This window comes from Chrysochloris asiatica, unplaced genomic scaffold (genome assembly GCF_000296735.1).
Source record: "Chrysochloris asiatica unplaced genomic scaffold, ChrAsi1.0 scaffold00154, whole genome shotgun sequence".
In the NCBI taxonomy this organism is placed as follows: domain Eukaryota; kingdom Metazoa; phylum Chordata; class Mammalia; order Afrosoricida; family Chrysochloridae; genus Chrysochloris; species Chrysochloris asiatica.
Window position 1 is genome coordinate 4,291,899 of NW_006408672.1, and position 13,126 is coordinate 4,305,024.

Below are 13,126 nucleotides of genomic sequence, written 5' to 3' on the forward strand. Positions count from 1 at the left end.
CTTAGTCTTTTACAGTAGTGGTCCTATGCAGTATTTCTCCTTTTGTGACTGACTAATTTCACTCAGCATAATGTCCTCAAGGTTCATCATGTTATGCAGTGGCTTGCAGCTTCCTTGTTATTTTTCAAGTTAGCATAATATTCCATTGTGTGTATGTACCACAGTTTATCCATTCTTCAGTTGATGGACCCTTAGGCTGTCTCCATCTTTTTGCTAATATCAATAGTGCTGCTATGACCCCCATGACATTTATAAGGAGGCAAATAAGGACTATTATAGGCTGAATAGTGGTGGCGGTGGCGGTTGCGGTGGTATGCATTGAGTCGGTTCTGACTCATAGTGACCCTGTGTAGGGGGTCCGAGGCTATAAAGCGTTACTTTTCTCCTGCAAAGTGACTGGTGGATTCGAACTGTTGACCTTTCATTTAGCCGCCCAATGCGTAACCACTACACTACCCCAAAAAATATATGTCGAAATCTTAAATCCTGGTTCATGTGAATGATTTTGCTCGGAAATAGGATCTCTGAAGACATTATCAATTAAGTTCATATGAGGTCATACTTGTGTATGGTGGGTCCTAATCCTATCTGAGTGAGATCTTAAAAAAAAGCAGAGACATATAGAGACAGAAAAAGGAAAGCCATATGTAGGTGTCTCTACAGTTGAGAAACACCTGGAGCTTCTAAAAGCTGAGAGAGACAAGACCAGTCTCCCTCTGGAGGTTTCAGAATGAGCATGGTCCAACTAACACATTGATTTAGACACCTAGCCCATAGACCTATGAGGCATTCATCTTTGTTCTTATAAGCCACCTCTCTTGTACAGCAGCCTTGAGACACTAACTAGTACAAGGGTTATAAGTCAAGTTGTAGCACTGGACTGAACCCAGCTAACTAGCCTAAATGGGCATCAAACGCTCCACCTTTGCAATTCTTATGTGCTGGATGCTGGTCAACCACCCTCGATGTATGCCAAGAAATACCCACTGGGATTCTGAGATGCTTTCCCACTGTGAAACCACCTATGATCTTGAGGTTCTCCTCTCTTCTTACCTATGGTCCTGTCTCCATCAGGGTCCACCTCCTGAGCCATGCTGAGTGCCTCTGTGGTGGCGATGTCCACATTACAGGGCACTACCACCAAGTTAATTGTTTCTTGCTTCTGGATATAGCTTTTAATGAGGGTTTTGATCTATAAGAAAAAGTGGCAATGAGTGTCCATGAGAATGGACAAAAGGAATGAGTGCTGAAATAGGTCCTGCCCTGGTATTCATCTCAGGTCCCAGAGTCCCCAGGGTACATGCCTAAAGGATGTAACACAGGGAAATGAACCCACAAACATGATCTAGTGGCACCTACCTAAGCAGCATTACGAGAAATTAAGCTCTCTGAGAGAGCAACATAGCTCTGGGGTCTAGGAAAACTGTCAAGAATTGTGATGGTTAATTTTATGTGCCCACTCAACAAGGCTATTTGGTCAAACACTAGTTGCTGTGAAACCAACTTTTAGATGAGGTTAACATCTACAATCATTTGACTCTAAATAAAGGAGATTACCCCATAATATGTGGCTATACCCCATCCAATCAACTGAAGAGCAAACACTGAGGTTTCTGAAAGGTAAAAGAGTTGCAGTTCAAGACTAGACCAAAGGTATCTTCTGGAGCTTCTAGCCTGTTGTTTGACCTACAGATTTTGGACTGGCCAGCCCATCAACCACATGGACCAATTCCTTTCATATCAATCAATGTCACTTTTTCTGTGTGTATGTGCATGTATGGACACACACACACATCCTATTGGTTCTGTTTCTCTGAAGAATCCTGACTAATAAAAATGTTTTAGCTGATAAACTATCTCTTAAAATGTCCAATCTGGTGGCCAAAAAACAAGATGCCCCCACCAAAAAACAGTAATAAGAATGGACTCATTCCCTAAACCTTTCATCCATACAGTGAAGTTCAGTTATACTCAGACATCATTCTGCCAATTTCCACATGCCAAGAAATGTAACTATGACACAAAATAAGATTCCTTATAGAAAACACAAAACAAATACAAAAACCACTTCCTATTGTGGCAGTTAGCCTCACACTCTCCAGAGAAGTTTTCTTCAGACTTGACCATGGATGTAGTGACCCACTCTTGTATGCATGTCTTCAAATATCCATTCTTTAAGACCCAGCCCTGAACTCACTGTTGCTCTCATACAGCAAGCGTTCCACCCTTGTCCCTGTCCCAAAGGCCAAAACCAGATGAAGTCTGAAGTCTCACCTGGCGTCCAATGTCAATTGGCTGATCGCCCACGGCCACCCTGGTTATACCAGGAAGGTCAATCAAGGTCAGGTCTGGGACATTTGGGGATATGATCTCCAGATTAATGAGCTCACGACTGATCCCCATTCCGTCTCCAGCAATGGCGTTCTGGGCTAGAGAAGAGAGGAGAAAGGACAAAGTGAATTCAGGGAAGGCTCTGGAAACCCTTCCACTCACTGTGACACATGGAGTAAGGTACATATGGGCAGAGTCAATTTTCTATTATTAGAGAATGAACTTCCAAGAATAACTCAAGGCATTTTTGCCAGAGGCTAGCACAGTTTGTAGAACAAACCATTGGAATCATCTTCATGGAAGGCACCATCCTGTACCAGCCCAAGCTGAGCAGAGTTAAAAAGTTCTTCCTGGCATGACAGTTACATCCTTCCATTGACGTCAGTAAATTCACAGTGAAGTACAATCAAAACAAATAAAACACATGGAAATTCGTAAACCATGGATTGGAAAAGTCAGTGGTTAAATTGCTTTATTTAGGCAAGATGAACATTGGTTGTATTTCCTTAAGAGATTTTATTTTGTTCCTTCTTTAGAAAGCTCTCTGGAAATATAATGGAGTACTGGGGTGGCATTGTGGGTTAATACACTGAACTACAAAGTCAGTTTGAACCACAACGTGGCAGTTCAAATTCACCAGCTGCTCCTATACAGAAACCTTATTCAGGGTCGCTATAGGTAGGAACTGACACCACAGCACTTAACAACAACAACAAATAGAAAAACAAGGTATTAATGTATTCCTTTAAATTATTAGCTAGTTCCAACTTTATTTCTATAGCTGGAATGTCTTTTCAAGATCAAAAGGGCACCATTTCCCTCAGGACACAGTTGAGAAGGGATAGGAAGGAAGGTGGAATAGAAATAGGAACCACAGGAAGTGGGATAACTGCTGTTGCAAGGAGGGGACTGCAATCATTGAGATGAAACCCAATGTATGATTGTAATGCATAAATGTAAAACAGAGGATCTTCTCTGTAAATCTTGGTTCAAGTCACAATTTAAAAAGTTAAAAAAAAATGTGTTCTGTATTGAACTATGTGCTGCAAAGGCTTTTCAGCATCCCATAAAATGCATAAATCTCCACCACAACTTGCCTCTGGCTCTGATGTTGAATGTTGCCCACCAAACACTACTCAATTTTTGCAACTTTTGCTCATTTACCCCAGTTTGTTCATAGCCACACAGAATAATCCGATCTACAAGCTCCTCAAATATTTTAAGAGTCCTCTTGAGCTTGTATTTCCTGTAGACTAGGTTTCCAAAATTTTGATCAACCTAACTACTGCTTGGAGTCCTGGTATGGCACTGTGTGCTAATGCATCAGACTGCAAAGCCATTTGAACTGCAAGGTAACTGGTTCAAGCTCACCAGCTGCTCCTTGGAAACCCTATACAGGGTCACTATGGGTTAGAATCAACTCGACGGCACTTAACAATAACTACTACTGCTTAATGGATATCTCTTTTTTTTTTTTTTTCTGTTTCTCTCAGGATGCCTAGAATAGAGCATGATCTTCCAAATATTGCATGAATAATGCAGAATAAAATAGCTTCCCTTGTTCTGGGCCCTGTGCTTCTTCTATTGTTGTTGTAAAGTGCCATTGAGTCGGTTCCCACCAATAGTGACCTTCTAGAGGGTTCTCAAGGAGCGACTGGTGAGCCTGTACCACCAACCTTGCAGTTCAAACTGACTATATCTTAAATTCATATTAACATTTTAGGCCAAAATTCTTGGCTTATTTTTATTTTTTTTTAATAAATAAGAGTTAATGGTTGAGCCATGTCTTACCTATTCTGTTTTCTTCTATATGTTTTTAAGATTCAACTGTAGGAATTTAAACTATTCCATTCAGATTTTGTCATGTTACATGCAAAAGTGAGAAAGTGTAGACATTTTTGGTTCCCCACTTTCCATTTCACATGCAGGCTGTCCAGACTTCTTGCCTCTTCTTTGGAGTCTGAGAGCTAACAATAGTACTCCTTCAGCCTCAGTATCGGTTACCTCTTAATTAAACTAACTGAGTGTGCTTCTGATCTTTACACTGTGACTAGAACACAGCATTAACCCAATTAGGGCTGACATCACTAGTCCTGTAGTGACCTGCTATAAATCTTTATGGTAGCAGAAAGCCTCACCATTCTCCCACAGAGAATAGCTGGTAGTTTCGAACTGCTGACCTTGTGGCTCGCAGTACAATTCATAACCACTATGCTACCAGGGTCTTAGGGTAACCTAAAGAATGGGTAACAAGTAAATAAATATCAAGAACGGTAGCAGCCTTGGTTGTTCGACTGTCAGTGTGTATGTGTGGAAAACACTCCTTTTGACTATATTTCATCTCAGACTAAATATGGAAGAAGCAACTGTGTGAAGAAATCATTTCTGTGGAGGAAGGGAATGCAAGTGGTATATTAGATTAAACACTGGACTGGGAATTAGGGGACATTGGTTATTATCCTAATCCTGTGACATTCGGGTTGTGTGACTAGGTGGAATGCTTTTTTTTGGCATATTTCATACGATCCAGAACTTAGATTGGAAATTATCACAAGAATGATTGATATGACATAATCCACTAATTGTTTCTAATGATCAATTTCACCCTCTCCCTAGCTGATAAAACCACCAGTTTGTCCCTGGCTGTATAGCAGCTTACATGAAAGACTATAATTTTCCTGGCTTCCCTCCAGCCATATATGGTCATGAGATCAAGTTCTGGCCATTGGTGTGTTTGAAAACATATGTAACTTCCAGAGAGTGTAACTGAAGAGCGGGGATCAGAATTCACACATGTCTAGCAGGTGGAATGCAGACTCACTGACCCAATTGTGAGGGGCCTTGGGGCTGTAGGCCTCTCACAAAGGAGCAACAAGATAGAAGGAGCCTAGGCTCTTGACACTGTAGAACCCTTAAACCGGGTCTTTGTGTTCAATCTAGGTTTCAACTTGAAAGAGAAATACAATTTGCACATCGCTGAAACCACTGTGTCCCAATCTATGTGCACAAATGACCGTAATGATTCCTTATGCTCATCTTTATATGCATGATTCTTAACAATGAGAGTCTGGCACTTTTGCCATGGAGAGAGAAGCTGTTTCTCCCTCTGCCCCTTGAAACTGGGTTTGATCATGTGATGTCTTAGACCAATTGGCATGTAAAGGTAGTCTGAAAGGTGTTGAAACATTGGGCTTGCCCTCTCTTGCTGCTGGGAACCCTTGGCCACCAGGTGAAAAGGTTGGAAGTTCAAGTTCACCCAGAGGCATTTTTGGAGAAAGATCTAGAAACTTACTTCTGAAGAATCAGTCATTGACAGCATTATGGAATGCAATTCTGCTTTGACACATGGGAGACCACCATAAGTGACTTCATGCCAACTGGTTTTAACCTCCTGGAGGGTGAAAACCACTTGGAGAAAAGACCTACCCATGCCACCTGAGGCCTTCAGCATGTGATGCAAGGCCATCCGAGATCATCCAGTTCCAGGCAAGTCAACCTATGAACTCCCAGCCATTGCAGCACATCAAGAGAAATGAGAGTTGTTGAGCCACTAGGTTTTGAGATGGGTCTGTTATTCCAGTAAGCGCTAATGTGCAGTTATGTTGAGTTTTCTGCCATAGGCAGTCAACCTAATATATAATCTCATTTGGTCTATAACATTATTTAGCTTTTCCTAAACAGTCAACAGACATTAATTTGTGTTCCCACCTTTATGGAAACCAAACCATGTTTTCCTCTTCCTGTTTGCACCTGACTTGCCTATCCAAATGAATGAAACTTAATGACACCACGTGCTAGACAAAAAGTTAAAATCAATAGGGAAGAAGGTACTTATTTAGTTACATACAATGGAGCAACAAGATAGAAGGACCCGAGGCTCCTAACACCATCTCACTCACAGTTCCTGCTCTCTGTTAAGCATTTTGACCTTATTCTTCTGCTATGTCCCCTTTAGAATCAATCTAGTCGATCTTTCTTTGTGATTTGCATTTATCAAAACTTGCTCTAAAGGAGTCGAACAGGGATTATGCAAAAGCATAGAGGAATAAGCCCATCCATTCACAATAGAGTACAGAGATGACCCAATCAGGGCTTGGGGATGCATGGTTGACAGAGGAAAGAGGGGTCCCCTGTTCACCATACCCTAGTTCCTCATACATTAGATTTGTGGAATGAGAAGTTCCTTGAATAAAGGATCAGTCTTCCAGATTTAAAGACAAGCTTTACATTTTAAATAGATATCATTTTCAGATTCTTAATCCCATACTAGGCAGTAAATTAGTGATGTCAGAGTTGATTCCAAAGCTCTCATCTTTATGTGGGTAAAAGAAGGAAAAAAAAATATGAGGGAGCTGGGGTTCTGACAAGAAGAAGGAAGGAAAAGAGGAGGGTGAGTTCCTAAGGGAGCAGGTCAATCCAGAAAAGGAGAATGGGGACAGCCACAGGTAGAGCCCATCCACTTGGCAATGTTGGGCCAGGTATCCGAATGTGGTGAATGGGGTGATGAATAAACAGAGGGCACTTACCTTTATTTACTTCCTTTTCCACTTCCAAAGGGTTTGCAATGTCAATTTCCAAGTCCTTGTAACTAACTTTTCCTTTCCACTCATCTCCATGCAAGAGTTTTTTCAGTTTCAGCACCAGCGGACATCTTGTAACAATACCTAGGAGGACATCTCCGTCAGTTCTCACACTTAAAAACCCTCTTTGGTGGTCTTGGACCACCATACAGCTGACTGATCCCAGGGGTTCTCAAATCTTTATACGATCTTCTGAAGAGATTGCTTCAATGCAAACTTCCTGGCCTGACTCTCTGATACTTTGATGGCCCCAGGGTGGCCTGGGAGGTTGTTGTTATGTGCCATGGAGTTGGTTCGGACTCATAGCGACCCTACACAGGGTTTCCAAGGCTGTTAATCTTTATGGGAGCAGAACGCCTCATCTTTCTCCCGCGGAGCAGCTGGTAGTTTTGAACTGCTGACCTTGCGGTTTGCAGCCCGATTCGTAACCACTACGGTACCAGAGACATCTTGAATCCCCTCTGTACTGGGTTAAATAGTGTTCTCCTAATATCCATGTCCTCTTGGAACCTCAGAAAGCAACCTCTTTTGAGAAAGGGTCTTTGCTGATGTAATGAATTAAGCGGAGGTCATACTAGAGTTTGGTGGGCCCTAAATCCAATGACTGAGTGTCCTTCTAGAATAAGGAGAAGCGGCACAGGCAGAGACTGGAGAGACTGGAGTAACGCATCTACATACAAATCAAATAGTGCCATGGATTGCCAACAATCTTAAAAAGAGGCAAGGAAGGATTCTGCCCTAGGGTTTGCAACGTAGTGGTTACGAATTGGGCTGCAAGCCACAAGGTCAGCAGTTCGAAACTACCAGTGGTTCCACGAGAGAAAGATGAGGCGGTCTGCTCCCGTAAAGATTTAGTCTCGGAAACCTTGTGTAGGGTCACTATAAGTCGGAACCAACTCTGTGGCACTTAACAACAACAACAGACATCTTGATCTGGAACTTCTAGTTTCCAGAACTCTGAGACAATAAATTTCTGTTGTTTAAAGCCTTGCAATACAGCAGTCACAGGAGACTCACACAGGGTACAGGTAGCTCTTGCCAGACATGATGGTAAGTCACTACTTCAGATCTCTTGATCACCAAGAGTTCTGCTGCCAGCACAGGTGAGACATTGTGGTGGGAAATCTCTAAGACTTACACAAATATTGTCCACCATGCCCCAGATATATACATTCCATTCCAACTAAGATATCTCACACTGATCAGAGCTGTGGAATAAGCAGTCTCTTGAATATGGGACAAGTCCTTCATATTCTGAGTTTCTTTCCAAACCCTTCCAATCCTTCAGGTCAAGGTCCACTTCCTTCCTGAAGCCCTCAGGAGGCTTTCACCTTCACTGCTTTCCTCAGTCTTGCAGCTCATCCTTATCCTATATACCAATCTTTGTCCCCCAAGATGGAAGGTAAGCTCTGGGAAGACACTCACATGCACATGGCTCTGGTCTGGGGATCTAGGTGCACTTAGTCAACCATCTGCAGCCTATAGGTCATATCCCACCCACCTCCATCTCCACCTCCACCTGCACAGAAATGTGTGATAAGAGAGTGAGTTCTCACCGCTGCCCCTGGGCAGGGCGACGCCTGACAGAGCCTCTAGCACCGAGCTCTTGCCGGAGCTCTGGTCCCCAATGACAGCGATGGCAGGCAGGGCCAGGTCCTGCTCCACGCCCAGGGCTCGCAGGGAATCGATGAGGTCGATGCAGGGGCGCACCTTCTCCTCATACTGGCTATACAGGGTGTTCTCAGCGAACTGCAAAAGTGGTAATGAGAACAGGGTCAAGTCTGCAGGTCATGTTCTATCAACTATATTGTGGTGGTTATGGCTTTACATGGGAGCAAGTTAGATTGCAATTTTGTTCCTCTAGAGTGGCTGTCAGTGTCTCTTGATAGCACAAATTTTTAAGGCCTTGGTTACTGATGGAAAAGACTCTATCCAGAAGTGTTTCAAGTTCTGGTGATGTACTTCTAAAGATCACAATCACTGAAAACTGTATGGAGCATAGCTCAACATGGGATCACGGTGACATGGGGTGACCTTGATGGTAACCAATAAAGAGGGTGCCAAGTGACTCCAACACCACACACTGGAGCCAGAGACCCTAGGCCCAGCTGACCAGGAGCTAACTGATCTATAATTCTTCACTCCTAATAAAAGGTATCACGAACACTAGAGAACAGAGAAAGGCAAGCTAGAGAAAATGTACCCCACACCACATGCAAGTGATGGGTACCTTGAGAAAGGAACCTGGATAATAAAAACAAAGCAAAAAAAAAAAAAAAACAGGGAAGAAGTTTCCATTTCTAGCCATGGACTAGATTTGCTCTCCTGAGACAAGTAGAAAACTGGGCAAAACATATGAAAACAAACAAACACTGACATTAGACAAGAGGCAGTGCAGGACCGTTTCACTGCTGTTATTAGCTGTCTTCAAATTGGCCCCCGACTCATGGCAACCCCATGCACAATGGAACGAAACACTGCCGGATCCTGTACCATCCCTACTAATGGTTGTGGATGGCACTATTGTGATCCATAGGCTTTTCTTTGGTTGATGCTTGGAAGTATATTGCCAGGCCGTTCTCCCTAGCCCATCTTAGTCTAGAAGTCCCACTGAAACCTGTTCAGCATCATAGCAGTGTACAAGCCTCCACTAATAAACAATGCATGAAGTGCATTGCTTGGGAATTGAACCTGGGTCTCCAGCATTGAAGGCAAGAATCCTACCACCGAACCACCACTTAGCCTCCTTTCTTTGTTTCCATTTCTTTATAGCATTCGTTCACAAGAGTATATAGAACATGAATAATGTAGTGAATATGTACACACCAACTGTGTAGCCTCTCCTTTAAACCCTACACAGGGTTACTGTGAGTTGGAACCGACTTGACGGCACTTAACAACAACAACGTAAGTCAGAACCAATTCGATGGCAATTAACAACCACTACCACCTGGTAGCGTAGTGGTTACGAGTCATGTTGCTAACCTCAAGGTCAGCAGTTTGAAACTACCAGCGGTTCCATGGGAGAAAGATGAGGTGTTCTGCTCCTGTAAAGATGTATAGCCTCGGAAACCCTGCGCAGGGTCACTATGAGTCAGAACCGATTCCATGGTACTTAACAACACCACCACCACCCTGGAAATCCACGCACCCCTCCTAGTATATCTTCCTCCAGCCCTCCCTCACCCGCCAACCAGGAATCCTCTATCCTGAATTTGTGATAACCACAGTCTTGCTCTTCTACACATTGGTATTACCTATAAATCTCTCTAAGCTTTGTGCCACCCCGGTCCAGAGTCCCAGAAAATGGAGGTAGCTAATTGTGACACTGTGGTTAATGCGCGGGACTGCAAAGTTGGTTTGAACTACAAGGTCAGCCGTTCAAGCTCACCAGCTGATCCTCGGAAATCTATACAGGATCGCTATGAGTCAGGACTGACTCGACTGCACTAAGCAACAACAATATAATAATAAACTTACTACAATGTTCTGATGATAAAAATAAAACTTGTTTCCTAAAGAAAAAAAAAAGTATAGGTTTTCAGAGGAGCAGCTGGTGAGTTTGAACCACTGACCTTGTAGTAGCCAGTACAGTGCTTATCCACAGGGACACACCAGCATTACAGACTACAAAATCCGGTGGAGCAGTTCTGCTCTGTCTTACAGGGCCCGCTGATTCCTAAGCAGGCAAAGCACTTTCTTTCTGCAGCCAGTCTTGTTGTTATGTGCTGTGGAGTCGGTTCCAACTCATAGTGATGTACAGGGCTTCGGAGGCTATATTTACAGGAGCAGAAAGCCTCATCCTTTCTCCAGCAGAACAGCTGATGGTTTGGAACTGCTGACCTTGCGGTTCACAGCCCAATTCATAACCACTATGCTACCAGAGCAGTCACTTTTAGTAAGTGCAAATTCCTGCTCCCATCACCCAGCAGGCACAGAGAAGAAGGCCATGGGAGGGAATGCATGAAAATGGAAAGTGATGTTAGAGTGGAAAGGTAGGTGGCTAGGTTATATTAATATTTTAAATACTGTTTAGCATTGCTTATGAATTGGAGTCACTCTGAAAGGGACAAAGCCGAATTCTTTCTATGCGTCCCATGTCACCTGCATTCTTGTACCAGCCACATAAAGTTAACACTATTACTCTCCCCACTAGAGATAAAGCAGGTTTTCATTATACAGGTAAAAACAGACATCCAAGATCACCCAGTGGGAAGTGTCAGGATGAGACCGAATTCAGTTCAGACTGATTCCAGAGCCCATGTTTGGTTCCCACAAAAATTACGTTTTGATTCTGTGAGCAAAGGCAGTATGAGGCTCACTGTTGTGATGCTACCTCAGAGCTTTGGCAGCTAAAGAAGGGACTGTGCCTAGGACCAGGGGTTAAGCCTACAAAAGCCAATCAATGCCTCATCTGGTTCCCCAGAGCTACTTTGTACCCTGGCCTGAGTCAGCTATGGCAAGATGTCTGTATTTGGCTATAAGATGGACCCAAGCAGAGGTAGCAGAGACTCCACATCCACATCCTGTCAGGAGAAGACTCACTCAGCAGGCATCTCGGACAATCAGTGCTGATGAAACAGACACAGCTCAGTTGAGCCTGAAGAGAGATTTTAAAACAACTTACCTGGTTCTGCTTGTCCTCTGGTATGCCCGCATCCGTTACCATATCAACATCTCCATTTAATAACGAATGATTATTAGGTGTAGCAGCTGAATTGGATGTTGATGTTCTCTCTTTATCATCAGTCATCTTCTTCCTTGGCTGATTAAGCCTAAAATCAAGAAGGTCAATATAAACATAAATCAAAAGCTGGATACAGCTATTCATGGAGCCATATCCATCACAAGAAGGGAAGCTCCTTGACGGAAGGGTCTTGGTCAACTTTAGTCACCGTGATGTCCCTCTAGTTGTTGCTGTTAGGAGCCATCGAGTCAGTTCCAACTCATAACGACCTTACTCACAACAGAACTAAATACTTCCCGGTCCTGCACCAAACTCACAACAGTTGTTACGCTTGAGCCCACTGCAGCTGCCACTGTGCCAATCCATCTCATTGGGGGTCTTCTTCTTTTTCACTGACGCTCCACATTATCAAGTATGATGTCTTTCTCCAGGGAATGGTCCCTCTTGATTGCATGTGTGAAGTATGAGAGACAGAAACCTCACCATCCTGGCTTCTAAGGAGCATTCTGGGTGTACTTCCTCCAACACAGATCTGCTTGTTCTTCTGGCAGTTCATGGTACTTTTCCAATACCATAAATCAAATGCATCAATTCTTCTATGGGGTTTTATTAACTGTTCAACTTTCATATGCATATGAGGCCACTGAAAATTCCATGGCTTGGGTCAGACGCACCTTCCTTCTCAAACTGACATTTTTGCTCTTTAACACTTTAAAGATGTCTTGTGCAGCAGATGTGTGTAATGCAATACATCCTTTGATTTCTTGACTGTTGCTTCCAGGAGTGTTGATGGTTGATTTAAGTAAAATGAAGTCTTTGACAACTACAATCTTTTCTCTATATATCATGCTGCTATTTATTGGTCTAGTGGTGAGGATTTTTGTTTTCTTTACATTGAGCCTTTTTACTGAAGGCTGTGGTCTTTAATCTTCATCAGTAAGTATTTTAAGTCCTCTTCACTTTCAGCAAGCAAGGTTGCATCATCTGCATATCGTTGGTTGTTAATGAGTCTTCCTCCAATCCTGATGCCATGTTTTTCTTCATAGAACCCAGCTTCTCGGATCATTTGCTCAGTATACAGATTGAATAAGTAAGGTAAAAGAGTACAACCTGGTGCATACCTTTCCTGATTTTAAGCAATTCAGTGTCTCTTGTTCTGGTCCAACAAGTAAGTGTTCCCTTATTCTCGTCCAACAATTAAGTGTTCCAGAACATTCATTCTCTGCAGAGTTGTCCATAGTTTTTCATGATCTATGGCACTGTGGGCTAACGTGTCAGACTGCAAAGTCGTTTGAGCTGCAAGGTAGGTGGTTCAAACTCACCAACTGCTCTTTGGAAACCCTATACAGGGTGGCTATGGGTCAGAATTGACTCGATGGCACTTAACAACAACAACAAACATAGTCAAAAACTTTTGCATATTCATTAAAGTACAATTAAACATATTTCTAGTATTCTCTGCTTTCAGCCAACATCCATCTTATTACGTCAGCAATGATCTCCCTCATTCCACATCCTCATCTGAATC

At 43.0% G+C, this 13,126-nt stretch overlaps 1 protein-coding gene across 1 annotated transcript in view; it reads right to left on the minus strand.

The window, feature by feature from the left end:
* The window catches only part of MX1 (myxovirus (influenza virus) resistance 1, interferon-inducible protein p78 (mouse)), a 46,357-nt gene extending 34,693 nt beyond the window's left edge, over positions 1-11,664 (minus strand). The window contains exons 1-6 of the mRNA XM_006870857.1: positions 11,578-11,664; positions 9,212-9,233; positions 8,468-8,659; positions 6,858-6,995; positions 2,275-2,429; positions 1,054-1,192 (exon numbers count right to left, since the gene is read on the minus strand). Of these exons, the coding sequence (XP_006870919.1) occupies positions 1,054-1,192; positions 2,275-2,429; positions 6,858-6,995; positions 8,468-8,659; positions 9,212-9,233; positions 11,578-11,664 (733 nt within the window). The remainder of the gene's footprint in view (positions 1-1,053; positions 1,193-2,274; positions 2,430-6,857; positions 6,996-8,467; positions 8,660-9,211; positions 9,234-11,577) is intronic.
* Positions 11,665-13,126: the final 1,462 nt, after the last annotated feature.